General features: G+C 34.1%; 1 protein-coding gene across 1 annotated transcript; it reads right to left on the reverse strand.

Annotated features, from left to right (window-relative positions):
• Positions 1 to 1,244: 1,244 nt before the first annotated feature.
• On the reverse strand, positions 1,245 to 25,711 carry LOC106785412. Its single transcript, XM_014745837.1, is given in 23 exon segments — positions 1,245 to 1,687; positions 1,800 to 2,207; positions 2,298 to 2,575; positions 2,651 to 2,965; positions 3,058 to 3,349; positions 3,441 to 3,784; positions 3,856 to 4,095; positions 4,178 to 4,538; positions 4,623 to 5,136; positions 5,225 to 5,469; positions 5,553 to 7,514; positions 7,607 to 8,446; positions 8,504 to 8,875; positions 8,995 to 9,617; positions 9,714 to 10,023; positions 10,139 to 10,498; positions 10,583 to 10,909; positions 10,993 to 11,337; positions 11,420 to 11,691; positions 12,376 to 14,835; positions 15,695 to 23,038; positions 25,138 to 25,194; positions 25,603 to 25,711. Coding segments are annotated over 23 exon segments (18,414 nt in total). The 3' UTR covers positions 1,245 to 1,651.

Raw genomic sequence — 25,711 nt, forward strand, 5'->3', positions numbered from 1 at the left:
TTAGTATTTTATATGCAAAAGGAATACTTGCAAATTAACGGTCGGTCAAAATATAGTATCCTGTAGCTTCAGAATCCGATTGTAACAAGTTTTGGTACAGTTATAAAATTGTTCCTGTACTTATTGGGAGATAAAGTCTAACTAATTTCTCCAAAACCAAATAGCAAAATAATTTGTATGTAACCAATACTAGCATCTGCAAAAACATAAATACGAATATCCCACTTCGCTAATTTTTGTAAATTATGTAGAACGTAATGCTGTTTAGTCTACTATATCCATGCATCTATCGCTCAAAAGATAGACACGCGAGTCGCCTTAAAATACGTGTCCGTTATATTAAGTTTATGATAGACAAAAATATTGGTAACATTCAAAGTCATTGTATTTTTAATTTTTATTATAACGTACAAGTAGGTAATTACAGTAGTTTCGTATAGAATTTTTGGGAGAAACAATATGTACAACAGAATACATCTATATAATGCATATTTTTATACGCGTGTGTTTTTGTTCTCGTGTGCTCGCGCGTATGTATAAGTGTAAGAGTTTATTTAGACGTATAAAAATAAAAGTTCATTAATAAAAGAGGTACGAGTATCTCGGTTTCCAACCCGCTACATTTGTATTACCCGGAAAAATCGGGTTAATTTTTTCGTTTGTTTAAATATAAACTTAATCTCTATATTATGTATCTTTGTGTTAATAATAAAAATTTATTTGTTAGATTAGAACCTTCGTTAGAGTTATATTTGAGTATTTTCCTGTTTTTAAAGAAATATATCATTTAGATAAAAAATAATTGGAGATATGAAATAAGAAAATCAATTTCTGGGTTGCATCTGCTAAGATAAATTAAGATAATTAAAATCTGTTTACATTCTAGTAAAATTTAAATTATACAATTTTAATATTAATTTTGTGTTTTTATATATAATAATAATTATTTCGATATTTACTCAAATTTTTGTAGGTTTTGTATACTGATCTAAAATTATTTAAAAAGGAACGAATTTCATGGCTATGTCATTATCGACATCTCATTTCATTATTTTTAGTTTCATTAACAATAAGTCAAAATATGTCTGAAGGAAGGAGTATAAATTGGAGAAGGATTAAATTCATTATTTTAAAACTTCCATTTTTATCCTTATTTTCTTAACATTTTGAGCTCATATTGAAATTGTTATTTGAAGTTCAACATCTCAAACTGTTCTTACAAATATTATGCAGATATATAGATATTATAATATATCTTTATAAATGCACACACAAGTATAGAAATAAATAATATTTTTCAAGATATTAGTCAATTTGTTTGCATCCATGATATTTAACATTTTCTAAGGATTTACAATAAAACAATTTTCCTGGTATCTTTTTTTATGAAGAAAAAGATAAAGCCTAGAAATAGTCTTGTTTAAAAAAAATGTCCTTTTTGGTCTTACCACTTTCTTTCTCGTTTTTCTTCATTTTATCATTTGAACATGTGAAAAGTATTTCTTAAATGTTGTTATATATTTGGCAACATCGAATTTCAGTATTTACAACTGAACCAGCTGCAAAGACCACCGTCCAGCGGCTGTGTCTTTAATATAATTATTTTTCGATTAATCCTCATTTATTATTATACTTATACTCTCTTGTTCATTTAAAGAGAATCAAAATTAGATTCTCTATCACTAACCTGCAAGATAAAAAGAAAGGTATTTATACGCTAGAAAATTTCGAATCATTTGAAATAAATATAAAAACAATGTATTTCATTTCTATAACTGATAGACAAATTGTTATCATACTCTGTCTGGGCTATAAAGTGGTGGATGGTGAGCTGGAAGTCTTAAAGTACTACCCAAATCTCGCTCAGCCATCGTGTGTCCTTCGCTACCATTATCTCTCGAATTTTTGTTGTTCCTAGTATCTTTAATACTATTTGTTCGAGTTGCTGCTATTTTTGTAAATGGCTGAATAGTTGTTTCTTCGCAAGACCTTGCCAAAATAGATCCTGCTTCACCTAAATCTTGTCTAAGTAGTTTTGTTTGCGTTTGAATTGTTGTTTCACCACAGGAACGGGCTAAAGTAGACGTAAGATCGCCTTGACTGTCACAGTTTTTGAGAACTTTTGTCGGTGGTTCTATAGTAGTTTCTCCGCATGATCGAGCTAAGGTTGATTCTGCATCTATCATTCTTGTTACAGTTGCTGATACCTGTAAAATACAAAGTTAAATTATTATTTTAGATTCCTAAATACTTATTCTCTCTTTCTCTATTTATATTTTGTGCAATGTAATGAGTACCTGGAATCCGGCACTGACAAGTGCACCAGTTGACACTGCAGGTGCTCTTGCAGCTTGTAAATCAGATTCCTTACAATCTTTCGTACTTGATATACTTTGCTTTCGATTTCCTGGATGTTGAGAACCATTGTCAAGGTAGTTTATGAGTTTATTTTCATCAGTTACAAATGTGCTCAGAGTAGTTTTATAATTTTGCGGTGATTGAGGAGCTGATCGATATTTAGCACGAGGAATCATAACAGTTAAGGAGCGATCTCTTTGTTCATCATTAGTCATTTCTGTATACGAAAGATTAAATGTGTAATTAAGCATCAATAATAAAGAATATATCCAACATTGATAATGTATCAAACCTGGTACAGCCACAATAGGCTTTCTTGGCGGGTCATGTAATTTTTCACTGATTTTTCTGATTGGCCTCTTCATCGGAGGTAATGGTGCTATCATTTGTGGTGGTGGTGGTAAAACATGTGGAACGTGATAAGGAATAGTTACATCTCCGACACTATCTTCACTGCTAGTGTCACCACCTGCACCAGAAATCATTGCACGAGTATCTCCAGAAGTATGCTTGTTATGAACGGGTTGTCTAAAGCATGCTAAGCCAACACATACAGCTAGCAAACCCAACAAGATGGCACCTGTTGTTACCAGAGCTATCAACATCACTAAAAAATGAAAAAAAAGACAATGAAAATTATCGCGCGATATCTCTATATATATTATATTTATAATAATTTATAATAGATCAAGTATTAACCTTTCAAATTAACTTGACATCGTTGACCACTATACCATGGGAAACATTCGCAAATTTCATGACCATGAATATTAGTCATACAATGCCCTTTATTATTGCATCCTGCACAACCTATCGGTGCTTGTGAACATATTCTTCCAGGATATGCAGGATTCTCCGATAAATCTGCCCAACCTTCTTTACAAGAGCACTGATAAGATCCTCGTAAATTAAAACAAGCTGCATTTGGTGAACAATCATGATGAGGACCATCCTCTTCATTAGAACACTCATCAAAGTCTGATGCATTAATCTAAATATAATTTATGAAATTGTAACGTTAATAAAGTTAGTTAGAAATCATTATAGATATATGTAATATAGTAATACAGAATTATATTTACCAATTCAAGATTTTTCGAAGCATAAACTTCAGTACCACCCAAACTATAATTACTTCCAACTAAATATTTTCGAAAAACTTCCTTTAATCTTGTTTCATTAGCATTGTCACTGAGCTGTACATAAAATACTACTTTTATTGGATCCGAAGTAAATTTCGAAATCTTTAGAGCTCTATAGATATCTCTAAGATCACTTTGCATTAATGTTCTATCTAGAGCATCTTTTACTGATCCAGCAAGTCTTCTATATATTAGAGATGAAGAATCGTTCAAACCCTCTTGATAAGTTACAGATTCATGTCCAATACGATCCAGTCCAACATAGAGGGTATACGTATAGGTTGCTAAAACAGGATAAAATTTAATGTTTATATAATTATAGTTTTGTTATAGTTGACAGAAGAAAAATATTTACGTTTACAAGGCCGATCAGGGAACATTCTTGCAAATCCTGGTCGACAGACGCATCTCATTTCATTTTCTACTTCAACACATGTTTCTGCTTTAGATCCTTTACATTCTGGTGTACATTGATTAGTAGGTCGAATAGGTACTACAGGTGCACCTAAAATACCTCCAGCTAAAACCCTATGGATCTCATTGTTTGTAGGGCTTTGTTCATCCCGTGAAATATCTTCTTCGCCATATTCTGCTTCTACCTATATATAAACAATTTGTGAATAGATATTCATATTTCTTCATCAATATATTTAACTTTTATAGTTATTTCCTTTTACTTTTACTCATTATATTTTTACTATATTTATTTTTATATTTATTTATATAGGTTTTTTTTATGTTCAATTATCATACCTCTTCAGCACCAGGCTCAGGTGGCTTTTGATCACTCATTACCACAAAGATCGAATCATTATCGATACTATTTTCATAAATTGATGGTACTCGCGTTACTACAGATTGTAAAATACTTGACGTCACAGTAGCAAGTGTATTGGTTGGATGGTGTAAAGTTTCTGTTACTGTTTCTACAGTAGTCGAAGTCATCGTATGTGTAAGCAAAAATGTTCTTGTTGTTGGTGGTAATCCTACTGCAAATGTTTCTATTTTTGTCAACGTTGACATTTTAATCCGTACGATCTAAAATATACATGTAATATTAATATGTAAAATAGATATTTAATATGAAATGCTTGAGATGTGATCAGTAAATGTTTACATTACCTCTTTGGGTTTTAATCCAATATTTGTGTCAGAGGTATTTTCATATATCACTGTTCCTACGTTAGATTTCATAGTTTCAGTAGTTGTCTCATTTATTTCAAAACCTACAGACTCTTTTGAAAATGAATCAGTACTTCTTAATGATTTATCTGTTTGTGTCACGGCTACAAGTATTTGGTCTGCTTTTGTAGTATTCATTTGTTTATATGTTTTATTTATTTCATGATTCGGTTTATTGGATTCTTTAATTCCGTCAGTGTTTACAATAAATGTAAGAGATTCTGTAGGTTCTGTGTTAACAGATGACAAAATAAAATCTTGACTTGATTGTAAAAATATAGGTTGCTCTGCCAATTTAACAGGAGTATGTGACATTTCAAACGTTAATGATTTTGTTGGTTTAATATCAGGTTTTAATGACGGTTTGCTTGATTTTATCTGATCACCAAATGATTTCATTTGCGTCGAAGTAACTGTATTTGTTTTGGTGATAGCAGTTTGATGCACTGATGCTCTGAAATTATTCGTAATATTAAATACTCGTTATTTATTTTGAAGTATTTAAATAAATTATCAAATATTTTTGTTGTAATTTTGATTACCTAGGCCCGCTGGAATGTTCTATTCCTTTAGTTGAAATAGAAGAACGTATGATTGGCGTACTAATAATGGACGTTTTGATCGTATTTTGTGTTGTTGCGTATTTTGATTTCATATATTGGTTGATGTAAGCATTAGATATACTTGCAGTTGGCTTTTGGGTTGATCCAAATGGCAAAACACCTATTTTTGTTGTACTTATTTCGAAAGATTTTGTTTGTAATGCTGGAAGAGATGGTACCATTCTCTGAAAAAAATAATAGAGTGACAAAATAATTAATAACAATATTTTTTATTATTTATATATTGTATAAATAATAATATATTTACTTCAGAAAGTTGTTCAGCAAGATATAATTTGGTTACAGTCGTTCTAAGATTTGAAGACTTTATACTAGGCTGCGGAACTATTGTTTTCGTTAATTCCTGTAATGGAATATATTTCGAAGATAATATTAAATCTGGTTCATTAATAACAATTGGATCTGGTCTATGTTGCAATGGTCTGTACGTGTTTGTAATTTCCAATGGTGGAGGTGATAAACCAACAACCTCATTAGATGGTGGAGGTGGAGGTTTCAATTTTTGTTGTTCTTCTTCTAATTTTGACGAAACAGAACTCAAAGGTGGTGGCATCATATCTCTCGAGGGAACTTTAGGTTCTTTTATATTGTACAACATATTTGGAACATTGTTGTGAGTGCTCATATTGTGCAAGTTAGTTTTCATTTTCTGATTTTCAGAACTACCAATTACTGAATCTAATGAAGCAAAATTAGTTTGATAAGCAGTTTCAAGTATCTCTTTATCTTGATTTTTATTTTTCAATGAATTAGTCTTTATTATTAACATGCTAGGAGGTCTTTCTGTTTGGGTCTTACTGTCGTCTTGTTCATTGTCAGTAATCTCAACTGGCATGGAGAATTGAACGTTTGATTTGATATGCGAATCTGATTTCATTCCAGTACTCGAGATAATAACAGGGTCTGGAACCTGTGGTTTCGGTTTTGTTATAATATGTGGATATTCAGGATGTACACCAGTGATTAATCCTTGTTCAAGAAAATGTGATGGACGATTCGTTTTTGTTTCCAATGATTGTATTCTTGGATAAACTTTATTATCACTGGAAACAGGAATCGTATAATTCATAAGCTCATTCTGTTTTATTTCTGACTTCTTTTGTGTTATATATATGTTAGTATCTAAAGTGCCAATATTCCAACTAGGCCTAGCATATTGTTTTTGAACCATATCTTCTGAGATACTTTGATGTTGTTGGCCTATTTTATATTCCTTATGTGAATTTTGATTCGTGAAACTATCAAAATTGTTTGTATTAAAATTATTAATATGACTAACATTACTCTTTTGTTCAACATTTAACATATCATTTGGTTTTGTTATTATTTCTACAGCTGGTATACGAGTAGGTCTTGTCTCAGGAGTAACAATAATATGTGGTTTAGAATAAAATTCGGCTGATTCATGGTCAGTAACAGGTCTGAATTGTGGAACAATGGCAGGTGGCTTGAGATCTATGTTGTCATCTTGTCCATAAGAGTATCGTAACGTCGATGATTGCACATTTTCGTTATGATGCATCAAAGGTTTTTGATTATTCTGATAAATAGAAGAAGATTCTTGAACTGTATCATAAGCAAATTCACTTTCTTTTTCTCTATATTCATGATTTTTATCATGATCAGCATTGCTATCATACATTTTATGTGGCTTGCTGTTTGCAACAGGTACCTCAAATGGTTTCGTATCGTAGAAGGTTTCATTTTGCGAGCTAAAGCTATTATTTTTTAATTTGAAAGGTTCACCTGCATATAAAATGGGTGTATTTTCATTTTGATTGTACGTAAAATCTTGTCCAGTAATTGATGGTTTACCATGAGGAATATTACCTGCATTAATTATTCCATAATTGTTTACAGAATCTGTATTGTTTATTACCACATTTTGTTTCTTTTCATAATTAATTTCGCTTGAATCAATATTTTGATGTGATTTTATATGTTCTGATTCAGCAATCTCAGAATCTAATGGCCTTGATTGGTTTTGTATATTAGAATCAATAGTGTGATTCTTGGAATTAGTAATTATCATCGGAGAATGATATTCAGTATTTCCCGATTTTATTTTGAAATACGAAGGATTATGATATTCTATAGCTCCAGTGGGCACCTGATCATTATTCCATTTAGTAATAGATTCTTCCGTGTAGGAGTTTGGCAAATTCGTTTTTTCCGAATTACTTTGAGGTAATCGATCTTGAAAGTTTACCTGTACATAATAAATAAATGTATTATTTCAATAAGATTTGTATAAATTTTCTTGTTTATATTAATAAATTTTATAAAATATTTATAACTTACTTGGTAATTATGAGTAATTCCTTGATTTGTTACATTGTTCATATTTTTCATTCCTGTTGATACTAACTTGTTTGCAAGCTCGTATTGTAAATATGTATTCGATGAAATTTGATGAGGTAACAGAGCAGTATTATGTGATTTGAACGGTAATTTTGGAGACATAGGATATGTTGTTTTTGTGGTAAGAGAATTCATAGGTTTTTCAATATGCGGCCTGCTGTTGTGGGGTCTATGAATGGTTGGTCTTAATACGGATTGAGGTCTTAAGCGATTGTTCAGAGTAATCCTTGGTGGTTTTTTGTTTAATTTCCAATTAGTGTTCGAAATAACTTCGTTTCCTGAATCTGGTTTATTGTGATACATAAATATATGTGGTATTTCAGTTGGGCCAGTTGATTCTGCTCGTCTAGATGGAACAGTTGGTAAAGTATTTATAGGTTTTTGATTGTTGACAAATTGTCCATTAGAAGAGAATGAATTAGTGGGATGATCATTAGACAGAATTGGTGGATGTGAAACCAATTGTAAGTTTAAAGTTTCTGGTCTATGATGAACTAAAATTTCACTGTGAACGAAGCCTTGGCCATTTGTTATGCTACTTTGATGGGTTTGTTTCAAAACATGAATTTCTGCTGGTCTCCTATCAGGTCTGGTAAAAGGTGGTTCTAGCTTATTCGGTGGTTTAATATGATCGAAACGAACTTGCGGCAGCCTGATAATGTGTTGTCTGTTGGAGGAATCTGTTTTTTGTATAGCTGATTTGAAATTATTTGGCGGTGATGGCGGAACCATATAATTCAGTGGATCTTTCCCATGTAAATTTTGAAATAGATCCTCTGCCTAGAATCAAAGAGATTAATATTTGACATAATTATTTTATCAATAAAAAAAATATACCTTTTGGATTCCAACAAATCCAGGACCAGTTTCAGGTTCTGGATATGGCGATGGATCGTCGAAATATTGGCCACTTATGTGACGTTCTCCTGTATCTCCAAATATTAAAGCCTGTGTCCCATCTTGAGGAATCATAACATTTGCTACTTGACTAGGTTGAATATTAACAAGTAAAGATTGACCTGTTGATCTATCAATAATATGTGGGACTTGGTGAACGATCGGTTCGGATGGAGATGATTGTGTTTCTGACGTTTGAATTTTAGGTGAACCATCAGGGAGAAAAGAATCTTTTTGTGCCCAATTTGGATTCTTTTGTTGTTTAAACGATGTAGACCAAGATTTATCATTTGCAGAATTCTCTGAATAAAGCTGAAACAAAAAATAAATTATACGCGTGAAGTAATTCCACAATATAATAATAATTAAATTAATGAGAGATATAATATAATATATTGACAAAGTAATATGATAAAATAAATAATACATACGTCGCCAAATGTAACTGGCAATGCAGGTGGTTTTAATGGATTTGTTGCTCCCCATGGTCCCCTAGACCCATCTGTACTCCATTCGGGCTGCTTGTTTACATGTTTATCTATACTTGGCTTATCAGGTGGTTTCAATAAAGGATCATGCTGTATGTATTCATGTTTTAATTCAATCTTATTTGTCTGAACAGACTCAACAGGATGCAATTTCTGAGGTTGTGTTGGAACTACTTGAAGTTTTGCATTTAGTGACATAGAAAGTGGGATTTTTAAATGTTCTTCATAAATCCTATGAGATGGTATAATTTGTAGTTGTTCTTTATAAATTTTAGGAGGATGTTGTTCTTGAAAATCTTCACGATTGTTTTGAAGAATTTCTAAAACTGGATGGACAGGAATATTTGGTACTGGTAATGGTGGTGGTTTCATTCCAATATGTTCATCTTCATTAACAAAATTTTGAGGTGGTCTTGGTGCCATTTTGCCAGGTTTCCCAATAATGACATCGCTATTAGCTGTTATAACTTCACCTGGTGAAATAGGTATTCCATCGGCTAAACTACTGGTAACTTTGTGTCTTGTTTCAGCTATGTGATTGTGCTTAGGATTGACCAAATGAGTAGCTAAATTATATAATTACATTATAAATGATAAATTTATTATTTTCAATAAAAATGAGCAGCAATGTATGCGTAACTTATATTTTTCCAAAATATTACCTATATTCTGACTTTCGGCAGCTTCAATGTCATCATCAGCAAATTCTGCTACTGGAATGTAGATAGGTGATCTTTGTGTAGTAGTTTCTTGACTTACTGATGAAGGTTCTGTATCGTTTCTACGAGTTGCAGATTTTCCTTGTAATAAACCAGCCATTGCTGTAATTACAGGCTTCAAAGCAGATAGACCATTAATCCCTAAAGATCCTAGATGTAGAAGATTGCTCAGTTGAATGTCACCTCCTTCTTGGGTTGAAGGTTGTTTATGTTCAGTAGTATTATTCAACAACGTTGTAATATTATTATTATCCTAAATTAACAAAATAATATAATAAATAACAAACGCCTTTGTTAATATTCAAATTGGACGTATCTTTATTTAAATAACTTGTTAGTGTTGTTAAATAAACAAAAAAATTATTTACCTGATTATTTACATAGTCAATGCGATTGATAGTTGATTCTGCTGAATCTGAAGATACACTAGCTAATACGTTCAATGATAAATTCTCAGAAGATTTTTCATCTTTTTCTGTTCCAAGAGATGTAGTAGATTCTACTAAGCTGCTAGATGCAGTTGGATCAATCTGATCTTCCTCATCAAAGAAAATAATTGTTGAACCAGTAACCACATTCTTTACTGGATCAGAATGATACGCTGTCGTGAGTAAAGCATTCATGTAACCAGCGTCGAGTAAACTTGGTGCTATTGATTCTGTTACCACATTCTCTATAATGTGAGAACGAGATGATATGGTTGTTGATGTTTCACCATCAGGCCCAGCCTATGAACAAAATTACTGTGACGTAAAATCATGTTTGAATTACCCCCCGCTCAGTATAATTATAATTAATATAATATACTGTACCTGTAAAAGTGTTGTGAAGTAAGTAAACGTCGTAAGATACGTTTTGGTAGCAAAAATTTGGATAGGTTCGGGTGTAGAACTGATTGGTGTGATTTTTGTCGTAGATGTATCTTTTATAGGAATTTTTTCTAAAACAACATTTGTTGAAGTTGCAACATTTGTACGTATAAAAGATGTACCTTTCTCAAACAATGTATTATAGTATGTATATGTGATATAATAAGTCTTCATTATATCAGTCATAGATTCTTCAGTACTATCTAAAGCTGTTAAAGTAGTAATGACACTGGTAGGCTTAGGTGGTGGTCCAGATTCAGTTGCTATTAACTGAAGGAAAAGAAATAAAATATCTCTTATATATTAAAGAACAGATTTAACATAACAAAAAGTTATAAATTTCAAAATCTAACCTGAGTAATTGTATCACTTGTTTTCACTTTAGTATGACCATCTTCCATATAAGTTTTTTCCAATATTCTCGTACTTAAATACGTATTTGTTTCTGGATGTGATACTTCTGAGGGTTCCAACATCATATGTAAATAGTCTTGAGGCGTTGTGATTTTATTTGTTACAACTTTTGTATTAGTGATCAGTGAATCTTCCATATTAGCATGATTTGTGTCTACGGTTAAATACGTATATGTCGTTTTGTGCACTCCCGTACGTAATGTTGGGGATGGTTCTAAGACATCAGTTGCTGTTTCTGATCCAGGTTTCTTGTGACGTTCTTCCGTAGCTGTATTATGTACAGCCTTAAAAAAAAAATGTTGATACCTTATATTTGTAATTAAAGAATTTCATGTTAATTAATTTCCTAATAAATGTATTATATACCTCTGTAGGAATAACAGAGTTTCCACTGTTATTAATTGTTCCAAAATACGTGAGTGTAGTAGTACATGTTTTCGTAACAAAGTCGTTAGACTTTTCTTGTGGCAATAACATAACTACTGTATCTGATAATGTCAAGGTTGGTTGAGGATTTGAATTTTCCCATCTCAAAGCTGGAGTTGGTCCTGCTACAATAACTTCTACTCCATTAGACATGACACGTGTTGCTAGATTAAGTTTTCTTCCCTCTTCCTCTTCTCTTGATTTATCTTCTCCTATTAACATTAAGTAATTCAAATAAATATTAATTTTTACGATACAAATTGCACTCTTCTTATTCAGAATATGCCCACTTATAAATATTAGTCGAAAAGTAAAAAATAAATAGATAGATAGAGATAGAGATAGAAAAAGAGAGAGAGAGGGAGAGACAGAGATCAAGTAATATATGAAGTTAAATGTAAACTACTTTACATATTAAAATAATTACATATATGTACATCTTAATTAAATATCCCAATACCTATAATATAACAAATATATGTAATACCAATATTATATTCAATATAAAAATGTTTGTTGTAAAAAAATTGTTAGTTGCGAATTAGAAGTATTTTTCAAATATAAGTATAATCTTCTACATCAAAAGACAAGTATACTAATATTAACAATGAAAATAGTATAATAAATATGTACAAAATTCTTTATCATTTACAATATGTACATTTTTTACATAATTACGATATTTGTGTGCGTGTGTGTACGAAGGAAATAATTCGATTTAAAAAATCAGTTACGTGAGATGTATTACACGTAGACATACTGATATTTCTGTTTACGTCAAAAGTCTCACTCGCAATGACCATTACGTAAAATATTGTCAATTAAATTAATTATAAATCTATGTCATTAAAATAATTTGAAATGAAAAATTCATGAGTTAAAAATGAACTACTCACCAAAAACAGATACTGCATTACATATAGATGAATATGTGTTGACTGTTGACTCCATGGTGGGAGTGACAGTCACCGTGATGGGCACCGTCAAAGTGAGTGTCGTCACTCTCGGTCTAATGGTCGTAGAAGATGTCACTTGCGTTTCGAGTCCATTCAGTTTTGTTACTATGTATGTATAGGTTCTCAATCGTGTTGATGTTACTATTGTCTCTGTGTAGTAAATGCTTGTACTAGGTTCTAACGGGATATATTGGGATGATGTTGATTTGGATTCTATATCAATTGATTCTGATTTGGATGTTACGATTTCGGAGAAATCAGGGCGCGATAATGATAGATAAAGATCATCAGCCAAACCAGCCTCGATATCTTCTGGCGTGGGCGAAGGAATAGTTGTTGTAAGATTGAAAGTTAAAACATTTGTTGTTTTAATTCGAATTTCTGGAGTATTTGATATGGTATACTCTGCATTAAGAGGAATTACGCTTGGTATGTAAGAATCATCGAAGTTAAAAGCAATAGAGGAATTTGGTGTTAAGGATATTTTTAAATCAGAAGTTTTCAAACCGGACGTAATATCAATTACTGTTTCGGGTGTATTTATTGGAATAAGAATTGAAGGGGTTTCAAATACATTGTACGACTGTATAGGTTTTACTGCTAACGTTTCATCATCGTTTTGTTCTTCGTTAGAGCTTGAAGTTAGACTGGTATCTGTCAAATCATTTATGGAAGTATTAATAATATCTTTCATTGTATCCAAATCTTTGATATCGTTGCTTATTGATAAGGATTCAGAATTTCTTTCTATATTAGTTTTTATTGTTTCTGAAATAGTTGGCACTGATTGTTCTGTTACATCTGGTACTATGGTACTTTGTTCTATCGATTCTTCAAATACAGTAGTGGTACTTGTTTTTTCAGTTGAAATAAATGTATTTAGCTTATCAAAAAGGGTAGCTTCTGTCATTCCACCATTTCTTTGTACAGAAAATTTGTCTTCCTCCTGTAAAGAACTTATTTCTTCTTCTTTTATAGGAGTAGTTTCTTCTTCTTGTACAAGGGTCGTTTCTTCTTGTACGGGAGTTGTTTCTTCTTGTACAGGAGTTGTTTCTTCTTGTACGGGAGTTATTTCCTCTTGTACGGGAGTTATTTCCTCTTGTACAGGAGGTGTTTCCTCTTGTACGGGAGGTGTTTCCTCTTGTATGGTAGGTGTTTCCTCTGTTACAAAAGTTGTTTCTTCTTCTACAGTAGTTGTTTCTCCTTCCGATAAAGGAGTCGTTGTCTCTATAATTTCATGTAAAGTCTCCGTAGTAGAATTGAATATATCAAGCTCATGATTGTTATTTTCATTTACAACGTCAGTTGATTCTATTATTGTTATTGACGGTAACAATGTTGCAGTGCTAGCCGATGATACGTCGACAGTATCTGTATTTGATGTTCTATTTTTATTTAATGTTTCAGATTCTGTGACAGGATTTGTGAGGGTTTCTTCATTTATATTTGATGTAATTTTGGTAACATCAACATTTTCTAATTGAACGTCATGGTGTACTTTATTGTCTTTTTCATTCAACGAAGTAGATACATCAGACGTTGTTGTTTCTGTATAATTATCATCTTCGTAACTTTCATCTTCCTCGTCATCAGATGGTGGAAAGAAAAAATTGTCTGTAATTATTACGGGCATTTCATCAATAATTTCGTATACCGATGTTACGCTTAATGTTGATGATATAAATTCACTGAATTCTTCTTCTTCTTCTGGTTTACTTTCAATTATATTAGGTGTTTCTTCAAGACTAGGAGTAGAAGTAGGATGATTTTCATCTTCGATATCTTCTATATTTTCTTCGTCTTCATATTCGTCACTATAGTCTGAAGATGCAGTAAAAAAACCTGTAGTAATAATAGCTAACGTTGACGTTGGTTCTATAGGTCTCACGGCAACTAATTTTTTTCTAGTAATTCTTACTCTTTTCGGTGTCACCGTACTCGCTGTTGGTTCGAGTTTTCTTCTTCGTGTAATTGTAATTTTGTGACGTGTAGTCTCGGATGTCAGATTTTCTAGATCAGTTACATCAATAATTGAGGGTCTGGTATGTGCTAATCCTAATGCTCTAACTCTCGTGACAATTCTTTTGGGCGTTTGAACAGTATTTTGTATAATTTGTTCATTTCTAGTTAATGGTATTAAAGGTCTACGTCTGACCACGGTGAGTTTATGCTTCTTTGGAACTTTACTTCGAATTACGGGAATACGAATTCTAACTTTTTTACGTGGTCTAATTTCGGGATATTCGTCAGTATCATCTGAGACAGATCTATCAAAGGCCTGATTTTCTTCGTTATCAACATATGCGCTATCATCATTTAACGATCTGCTATATTCTTCCTCAGCTGGATTAATGTTGTCGTTTAGGCCGTTATGTTGCTCCCCTGAAATGTTGCATTCTTCTCTGTTCACTTGTTTATGCATTTGTTAAACTTGCCCCAAGATTTGTCTCGTATTTCAAAATCTCCACGGATAAGCAGATGATAGTAATCAAATTCAAAGAGATAATATTTGCCAAATATTACGAATCAGGATGAGTCTGAGAGTATTTTGTCATTTTATTTATACTTTTTGTTTTTTTTTTTTCAAGCGCAGTATATAATATATTCGAATAGTATTATTTTTACAACATGCTTTTTTGGTTGCAACAAATGCTAAAAGATCATGCTATACCTGGCCAGGTTGTCGTCGTGTGGGCGCGCGTGCGGCGGCGGTGGCATCAAAGGCATTGTGGTAGTAGAAGGAAATATGAGATAATGGTTAAATAGGAATTTTAATAGAGAAAGAGAGAGAGAGAGAGAGAGAGGAAGAGAGGAAGGGAGAACGAGGGGGGGGGAGAAAAGGAAGAAAATATTTAATAAGGATTAAAAGAAAATATACGTGATGGAAACCGGATAATTAATTCAATTCAATGGTTCTAGTCTTTTCGAAGCTGCGAGCTTTCGCTAACACGGATCTCTTTCTTTATAATAACAATATTGAAAAGCAATGCTGATCATTCGAATAGATATCAGAATTATATCTGACATATTCAATATTGCTTTTCCTTTCCATTATATTTGGTTAAATGCATTGATTTGAACAACAAACCATTGTCCAAATAAAGTAAATTTCTAGAAAGATCGCCAACTACGAGTATTTGGAAAAGATTGTAATGAACCAATGAGTGAAAAGAGGACAAAGGATAAGGAGAAAGAAAGGATTTCTATAATAGGAAGAATTAGGTATGAGTGTATGTGTGAATATGCCGTCCCACGTCACCTACTACACTTTCAAGGCTTTGCGTTGGCGTATGTGCGTCGACGGTATCTTCGCTTCCTGTCAGAATAGCATATGTTTCTGAGCCCGCGTGTAAGGACGGTGGAATCGATGGTTGTACTTTAACAGATCTATTTATATTCCTTCGTCTTCTGGATGCTGTTGCTTGTTCTCCAATTTTAACAGTACTCAATACGGTGCTAAATTCTCCAGGTCTTCGGCCAGAGACATAAAGCGTCACCACGCTAGATTCAGCTTTCGAAGTAACTGATTGATCTTCTCTTCTATCATGAGACCTACCCCGTCCACCTCGAACTCGCGATGGTTTTTCATATTCCTCTAGATCTTCGTCCGAATATTCATAGCTGTCTGGTTTATAATCCGAATCTGCCGGTTGATGTCGCCTTTCAACTTCACCCGGTAAAGTATTACTTTGCGTTAACAACGGAGCAGCGGCAAACAAGGGATCCAACAAAGGATTTGAATTGGGTTGTATTTGTTGTTGGGGTTGTTGAAGCAACAGGAGTAAAGAGTTCAAATTCGCAGCTGGTAAAGTTGCCGTTGGTGTGACTACAACAGTGTCCGTGATAAATTCCGTTGCGGTTACGATGTCGCTTGAGGAGTCTATTAAAGTAGTTAAGATCTCTTTACCGCGGAAGGTAAGTGGAATGACGGTGCTTTGATGTTTCGTAATCGTAGTGACGTAGGTAGTGGTACGCGTGTTATATTGCGTAGTGGGTGTACCTTGAGGCTGTAGTAATTGGTTCTGTGGATTTAGCTGACCCAGAAGCAATTGTGATAAAAGGATATTCGCAAGAGGTGGATTTGTAGGCAGAGAAGGTCGTATTGTAGAAACTACATTTTCAACTGAATAAACTGTTGTAGGTACTATCACTGATTGTGAAGCTCTCCGACCACCAAAAGTGGTAAGTGTATGAGAAACGCGCGTTGTAGGCGTTTCGTGAAGCAAAAATCGTGTAATCTCGGTTTGACCTTGACTATTAATACCTGTAGCTTCGCTGACGATAACTACCAGTGGTCGACCATCGCCACCTGTAACAGTGCTGTACTGAGAAGGACCAAGGACTTCAGTACTGGGGTGAGCCGTTATAATATTGCGCTGCTCGGTTACACCATTATTTACTACAGGTATGGTTACTTCCGTTGGTACATAATGAGTTACTGTTATGGTTCCATCAAAATCTGGATAAATCATTGGAGATTCTCTAATGTCTTCGTGAGAAGTTCTTCCCTTTTGCGAAGTTCTTCTGGTACTTCCGTTTCTATTTGGAGTTCTGGAAGTAGCACGCGAAGGAGAAACTCTACGCGAACTATTAATCGATTCCACTTGACTTTTCCCAGAATTAGTTCTCAGTCTTGGCGGTCTTGCTTTGACATTATCTGTTGCTTTGTTCGTTGTTCTACTGGTAGTTCTAGCTCCCGAGGATTGCGACCTCGACTTGTAACTAGATCTAGTTTGTAACGAATCTTTCTCCCTCAGAGTAAATTGTCTACTATTGCCTGACGTCGGGGAAGGTTTTATCCTCGAGGATGTAGTTCTGCTGTTGCTATTAGTAATTTGTTTCGTTCTTCCATTAGTAGCTTTATTTGATTGACTCGCAGACGTTTCCGTCGTGTCCATTTGCGATTTTTCTTGATTATTTGATGACTTCAGATTAAGTCGTGGACCTGTTGAAGTTCTAGTACGAGCACTGTATCGAGCAACTGGTTTTATCGATGCTTTAGTTGTATCTTCAACATTAGATGGACTACCAACAACGTCGATCATTTCATCGGTTTTGGTTGCTATCGGCTTGGATTTTCGAAAACGACTGGTTAATGATCTCAATTGATTTGCCTGCCGACGAACCCTCTTTCCTCTTCCGTATAACCCAAATGGTCTGATTTGTGCAACTGGACCAGTTGTTTTACCAAAACGACGATTGGCATTGATATTTGTAGCCGTAGTTTTATCTTCATGTTCTGAACCTTCATAATCGTTATCCGCAATTTCTTCAACTGGATCTTCTTCGATATCTTCCTCTTCTTCGTGATCAGTATCTTCGATCTGATCTTCTACAATCGATTCCTGTTTCCTGCTAAAATATCCACGAGGCGGAAAGAAACCTGCATTTGTTTGACGAGGTCTAGTCGGCGTTGGCGGAGTAGATCTATTATTTAATCGAGAGCCAACGTTTCGATTTGGTATGCTAGGCGAGTTGGATTTGTTGTTTCGATTGGTGGGCTTCGGAGTTGTGCTTGCTCTTGACGAACCACTATTAAAGTTAATCGGTCTACGGAATCTTAAAAGTGGATTCGTAGATCTTCGAGAAGATTCAGTTGTTGTTTGAAGAGGTACAGTAACCGTTTCCCCATCATCGGTCTCCTGGGTATAAGGCGTTTCTTCTGTCACTAAAGTAGTCGTGGTGAATTCATTGGCATCATTATCTTGATCGTCTTGCCTGATAGTCGATTGTCCTCGTAGTAAAGTAGATGATGCTCGTATACCAGGTCTGTATCTGGACGATGCTCCTGGATATATGGAACTTGAGCCACGTTGTGAACCTCTTGAAGAACCTCTAATAGTAGCAGGTGCCCGTCTATTTCCTATAGACGACGGTGATATTCTAGATGCTCCTCTACCTCGAGCTCCTACTGTTGCCGAATTGATAGAACTCGTTGCTGATGCCGTATTTCTTCTTCCAGAAAATCTTCTCGAACTGGACGGTGACACCGTAGAAGAATATGGCCCGATAGGTGAACTAACGCGTCCTCTTGACGATGCGAATCTATTACCTTTACCAGCTAACGTTGCAGTTATGGTAGGTGTTATATCTGTTCTGGTAATAGTTGTTGCACCTTGTGCCCCTTTACGTTTTGGGTTAAATGTTGGTCGATTTCTAGATGCAAATGGTATAATTACTGGAGTAAATGATTTTTTCCTCGATGAGAATGTTAATCGTGACTTTTTCCTTGAACTTCGATCGTCCTCTTGTTGATCATCCTCTTCTTCATTCTCTTCATTTTCCTCAGAATCCTCGTTCTGTCCCGGAGATTCCGTTGTAGGATCTTCCGATAAAGATGATTGAATCACGGCAGGTGATGGCGATATTTCAACGATTCCTATCGAAGTACTTGGTAGTAACGTTGACGTTGGTGCAATACTTAAAGTTGCTGCGGTAGATGCAAAACTGGAAGTGCTTTCAATTATTTGTGCATATCTGCCTTCGATACTAGTGCCAATAACTTTGGATTGATAATAGGTCGTGATGCCATCATTTTCAATTTGACCTTCGATCAATCGCACCAATCCGGTTCTGTGTTTGGGGGTCGATGAAATAGTTTGCTTTTTGGTCTCGTCAATTTTGGTACTAGAACTGTTTTCGATAACTTTTGCATATACACCATCGATTAAAGTACCAATCTGCTTGGTTGTAAAATAAACAGTAGTTATACCATCTGCATCTATCACGCTACCTTTGTTTAAGGACAGTACTCCTGTAGGAAGTACAGGAGTAGCTAAAACCGAAGATGTTTCTAAACTAGTTGAACTTTCCATAACTTGTGCATAAAGACCATCAATGACGGTACCATATACATCGGTCATATAATGCGTTGTAACATCATTTTGAATTTTACTAGAACGAATAGTGGATAGTAATCCTGTTTTAGGAATTTCTACGGCCTTCGATGGTGCTATAGATTTACTTTCTATTTCTAATCCTTGAACTTCAGGATATATGCCATTACCAATTGCGCGTCCAGTTGCTTTTGGTTCCGTAGTATTTGGTTTGAAGACACTAGTTACAGTTTCTAATCTACTATTTAAAATAGTCTCGTTACCTGCGTACGTTGTTGTAAAGTATGTATATGTAGTATAGAACGTTGTTGGTTCTAAGCTAATGATCGAGGTGTCTTCAGTTATTATATCATCGTTGCTTTCTTTAGTAGTTGTAGTTGCTTCTGAAAGAGATTGTTCAAGCAGTGGAATGTCTGACGGTGTAACTTCATTGTCAGCTGTTATCTTAGCTTTAGTGTCACTAAACAATTGTTCTTCGATCAACGATGACGATGATGTTGAATCTGGTCTATATGTCATTATCATTTCCAATTGTATAGTTGGCGTAGCTGCGACATCTGGAGTTACAACTGTACTAACTGTTTCTTCACGACTCGTTGTCAGGGTATCGCCACCTTTGTAGAATGTTGTCCAATACGTAAAGGTTGTGAAATAAGTAACTGGTAATGTACTTGACTCCGCAGGTAACGCAGCCGTTGGTCTTATAGTTTCGGTGACAACGTTCGTTACCGTTTCCAGACGACTGGCAACATTAGACGAATCACCTTTATACATTGTCGTAAAATAAGTGAATGTTGTGTAACTAGTTTGCAGTAGGAGCGTCGGTGGAGGTTCAACGTCCTGGTGATTTGACTCTGATAATTCTTGATCTTCTGGCACGGCATTTCTTTTATCCATAACATCCAAAACAGTACCACCACCAGAACTGGAAGATGAAAGAACATCCGTGATCATTGATCCTAAAACTTCACCATTTATAGGAGGATTTGGTGTCACTTGTCCATTGATTTCAATATCACGAAATATATTTTCAGTAGAAGATTGTTGTTCCAATGTCGTTGGAATTTCAGTGAAATCTTCGGTGATCGCTTCAGTGATCAATGTAGTCTCACTTGGACTGTTAACTTGTTCCGGAGAATTAGCTTCCGCTTGAACTTTTTTTGCCAATAAGAAAGCTTCCTCTTGAGATTTCTGTCTTTGAAGTGCTTCCAAATATGCTAAGATTTCTGGTGGAACTGCTGGTTTAGGAGTAGTCTGAGGTTGCAACGTAGACGATGTGGATTCTTGCGAAACAGTAATTGTTGGGCTAGATTGAATAGTTTCTGTCACAACGTTGGTGAATACTTCCGTCCTCGTTTCTATTTCCGTTTCATCATCGACAAAAGTGGTTGTAAAATATGTGTACGTTGTATAATAGGTCTTCAACTGATGTTTCATTATACCAGTTGATATACCATTTGATGAAATTGGACTGGCTTCAAGTTGAGTTATTTCCTTTTCAGTATCTTCAAATTCATCTTCGGACACTGTTGGTACGGTACTAATATGTTCACTGATCGTAGTTTCGTCATCCAGAACAGTGGTCAAACTACCCTCTGTAATTTCCTTTCCTGTAAACTCTGAATACTCTGGAGTTGTTGATAAATCTTCTCCACCTTGTTGAGAAATTATTGATGGCAAGATAGTCTGTGATATCTCGGTGGGACTTATTAGGATAGGCTCCTCTTTTTCAAAAAGACTAGCTACTGCAGCTGACACACCATTGGGTCCAACAGTTTGCGTAATGACATTAGTTTCAACTACCTCTCTACTAGAAATACTTGACGTATCTTTTTGGAAAAATGTTGTCAAGTATGTATACGTTGTATATAACGTTTTAAATATTAATTCTATCTCTTCGTCTTGTTTTGTAGTTTGTTCCTGATCAAATTGTGATTGCAAATTCGTAATCTGTTGCGATATTATCGAGGTATCTGATTTAGTAGGATAAATGAAGCTTTCGGTTGAACTTGGCGAAATTAATTCCGTCAAGAAAGTAACTTCGGAAGATGTCACTTCTCGCGATTTTATCGACGTAGTCGTACCGCCATTGCTATCAGGAATGAAGAAAGTTGTGTAATACGTAAATGTTTCGTATACAGTGGAAGGAAGGAGTTTCGTTGCAAATGTAATTTGTTGTTTCGCATCATCGGAATCTGCTTGTTGTACATTATTTTTTGCTTGATCATATTCGTTTTTAGATGATCCACCTTTGATGCTACGTCCTTGAGGATCCCCAGAAAGAATATCGTTAGGTATCACATCGTCGAATGTTGGCAATGCAGAGTCAGTTGTTCCTAAAACTTTTCTCGCACTTTCTAAAATATCTTTTAACGTTGTTAAGACGCTGTCGGTGGTGTCTTTGAATGGAGTCGTTAATTCGTTCATTTCTGGCGATGCTTCTTCGCTAGTCGTGATTACTTGCGGTGTTGTACTAATAGCCATTTCGATGGTCGTATCTTGTTCTTGTTCATCGTCATTTATATTAGTATATTCATATTCTTCAGTAGTATCTTCGTCATTATTATTCGTTATCGTAGCAGTGTTAGGGAAAAAGTATACGTTAGAAGAAGTATGAATAACTTGGGCATAATTGGTGCCAATGTATGTACCATAAATAAGACTCTTATAACGAGTGGTAGTACCATCGGAAGATGTCATGGAATCTATAACTTTAAGAAGACCCGTGGGTTTGATCGAATTTGTTCCTATATCAGGTATTAACAATAACGGATCGGTAGACCTAGAAGATGATTCGATTTCGGGTTCTTCAACAACACTTGGCTGAATATTACCTCCATTGATAATATCCAATAATTCATCTGTCTCATTATTTATACTAGCTTCTGTATGCTTGTCAGATTTCGTAAAGGGTAAATCCGTTGGTTTGTGATCCCCGGAGACAACGGTAGGCCTAATTTTGACAACTGCTACACCATCGTCGGGTCTAAGTGTAGCATCACCTTTAATCGTGGTAGCTGGACGCCCAACAGGAGCTGGTGAGGTACTAGGAGAGAACACTATAACAGTATCGCCAACTGTAGTAGTAAAATCAGCAAATCCATGATAAGTGACAGTAGCTAATGGCTTGTTGTCGAGCTTTCTCTGCGTAGGTTTTACCGTAGGTTTAAAAACTTTTGGAAGACGCGTCCTAGTTTTCGGTTGTTCATTTTCAAAGAAATCATAATTATTGGAAATGTATTCCTGTTTGACAGTGTAAGTTGGTAAATTATCAGCAGGCCTCACTTTAACCGGTTTAAATCTTTGAAGTTCAGAGCCTAATTCCCTTTTACTAAATATATCATTCTCTCTGGTTAAGTCGTCCAATATTGTCGTTTCCTTATTATCGTTTGATCTACGCTGGTTATCTGAATGATTTCCTATTATATCTTTATTCTTATCTTTTATTTCTATTTCCTCGATGGCTTTAATCGGAGCATTGGTCAAATCAACTTTTGATTGCCAGTCATATTCTATTGTTCTCGAGGGGTATACGACGTATGGACTAGTAGGATCTACCGAAGATTCTTTATCATAAAATACTCTACTTGAGGTAGACAAAATTCTCGCATACAGGCGTCCATTATCTAATGTCGTACCAAGAACTTGCGTCGCAAATTCAGTACTTGCTCCATCTTGTACAAAAGTACGAGCAGTTTTTGTAAGGAGACCTACCGGAGGCACGGATTTTCCGGGACGGGCTGAGACCAAAAGGACAGTAGTCACACCTGAGACAACGTTAGTTTCATAATAAAAAGGAACACGTTTCGATAAATCGGGATCAATAATTTATAGGAATAATGTTGGGAATATATGCCGACCGTCGAATAATTGTGTACACGTCAATAAAATGAATAATACCCGTCACCATATAAGACAGATTATAATAACCCCCAAAGTTATTTAGGAAAAAACAAGCAAAGAGAAAATACAATAATACATACATATACATAAAAAGAGAAAGAGAGAAAAAAAGAAAAAGAGAGAGAGAGAGAGAGAGAGAGAGAGAGAGAGAGAGAGAGAGAGAGAGAGAGAGAAAGAGAGAAAGAGAGTCCAAGGTTTCGAAATGTCGAAAGAAAAAATGAACAAAGTACAGTGGACGTTTGATCAATGTTATCATCATGGTGATCGATCGATTGATTGATTGATTGATTGATTGATAGTGTTGATTAGATCCATTGAAAAAGAAAAAAAAATAGAATATGTTGTTGTTGTTGTTGTTGAGTTTTGTATGTCCGTGATTGAAGTTTCATTGTCATTTGTAAAATCCGTCCGGTGTTGTTTATATGTATTTATCGCGTAGGTTTTTACAACGTAGGTCGTCGGAGAAGAGACGGAGATGCGGGCGGACGTTGGAGGCAGACGGCATCCAGTTGTTGAGAATAGTTGAAGGCGGGGAGCAGGCAGGAGCAGTAACAGAAAAACAGAAAAAGAGATAGACGATTTTAATAGAACAGCTTCTTTCTTTTGTAATCTACAATACCTGTATCGACTTATTGTTAATATCGCTCCTCATTTTGTTAAGCTTGATTTGTATGTATCCAATATGATTTATTGTTAAAATGCTATCTTGAAGAAGTAAGAAAGGGATACAATGAGAATAAGAACTATAGAAAATAACTTATTTGGTATAGCATTCTAATCATTATTTAAATGTTTGTATTTATGTATAATTTGTGTTATGTAGAATTTAGAGAAAAATATAAGAAGAAAAAAAAATGAATCATTACATACAAGAGAACAAACAAATCAAGCTTTAATTTAGAATGTGATATGCTTATAACAGAGTGATCTGTTTCTTAGCGATATACAGCTTCGGAAAAATAGTTAAGAAGTCATTTGTGCCAAATAACAATAAGAAAATAATAGCCGTTAGAATTTCGTGCATAGAGCCTGACCATATTAAAGATTTCAATAAAGGACAGATTTGCAAGACAGAAAATTGACCGAAAGTTAGTTTATTGTTGTAATAAATTTCGTCATATGTTCGTTTTTATATACGGCCGTTTCTTTTCTTTTTTCTTTTGAAGAAATTTTATTCGTGTTATTTAATTTATCGTAAAATAAAATAAATCAGATCTCTCGTATCAGTCAATCTCGATGATTCATTTATAAAAAATAATTTATGTATCAAAATACTTGACAAAATATAAAATACATTTATAATTTAGTCTTTACGTTTTGTATATATATATTTATTTGTATGTGTATTATTTATGACTAATATAAAAATAATATTTTATTTGTCTATCTTATTTCTATTCGACAGTAGTTATACAGATACTTATTTTAACTAAATCTAATTATGCGTATTAATTATTATGAAATGGAGATATATAGAAATGTTTTCCGGTTCAAAGGTTTATATACACGGCCGCACCTCGCGTCAACACGCACGTATAAAGTTTAGACATGACAAATACAATATTCATCATGTGGAGAAAGTAAAATAGGTAGAGACAAAGGTTGAAGCAGAAATAAAGTGACTAGACATAACATTGCTTTCGGTATAACAGAATATATATTCAGAGCATATATATATATATATTAGTATCAGAAATATAAGAAAATATTTGACATCAGATTTGGATAGAGAAATCATTTGTTACCAAGTCGAGAACATATATGAATTAAGTATATATTATATAATATAAGAAAACAATTTTTTTGTTGTTTTTTACAATTAACATCAACCTCACAATAACATCGAGAATATGTTAAACGCAATGTTATGTATATATTTATATATTCGGAAAATTGTCAATATAATTATACATATATTTATATTTTTTCAATGTAAATAAAATGAAATTAAAAACAAACTCACCCTGCAAGTCTCCTTCTATTCTGGAGGCTCTAATTTGATCATTGCCAAAGTTTCCATCTGTAAATAATATATACATATATACATATATATATGTATATATATACATGTAGTTATTTATAAAATTATTATTACATTATAATCTATAGTGTATATATAGGGCAAAAAAATAATTAGGATTTTTATTATATCACATTTGACGCAGTTTTTTCTAGTTAACTTTTATCCAATTATGGTCACGTTATATATAGGAGAAATTGCGGAAGAACTCAATGTTGATTGTTAAAAATCTTTAAATTAGATATTTATAAAAAAAAACATTATTATTTGTGTACTGTTATTATGTGTGTTACAAGTATAGGAAATAGATTGAAAAGATAAAAAATTGCACAAATGGTGACAGGGAAAGACCATAGACATTTGTAACTGTGAGAAGGAAAGATGAGAAATTCCATACTTCGGGGATACCAAAGATGGCATTCGGAGGCCATGACATACTGTTATTTGACCGACTCCTTTCTGTGTTCGAGAGAACGCAATATCTACATTTGTGTCGATCGGATACTCGATGCGACAT

Source organism: Polistes canadensis, unplaced genomic scaffold (genome assembly GCF_001313835.1).
Source record: "Polistes canadensis isolate GaletaPanama2010 unplaced genomic scaffold, ASM131383v1 scaffold_50, whole genome shotgun sequence".
Lineage (NCBI taxonomy): Eukaryota > Metazoa > Arthropoda > Insecta > Hymenoptera > Vespidae > Polistes > Polistes canadensis.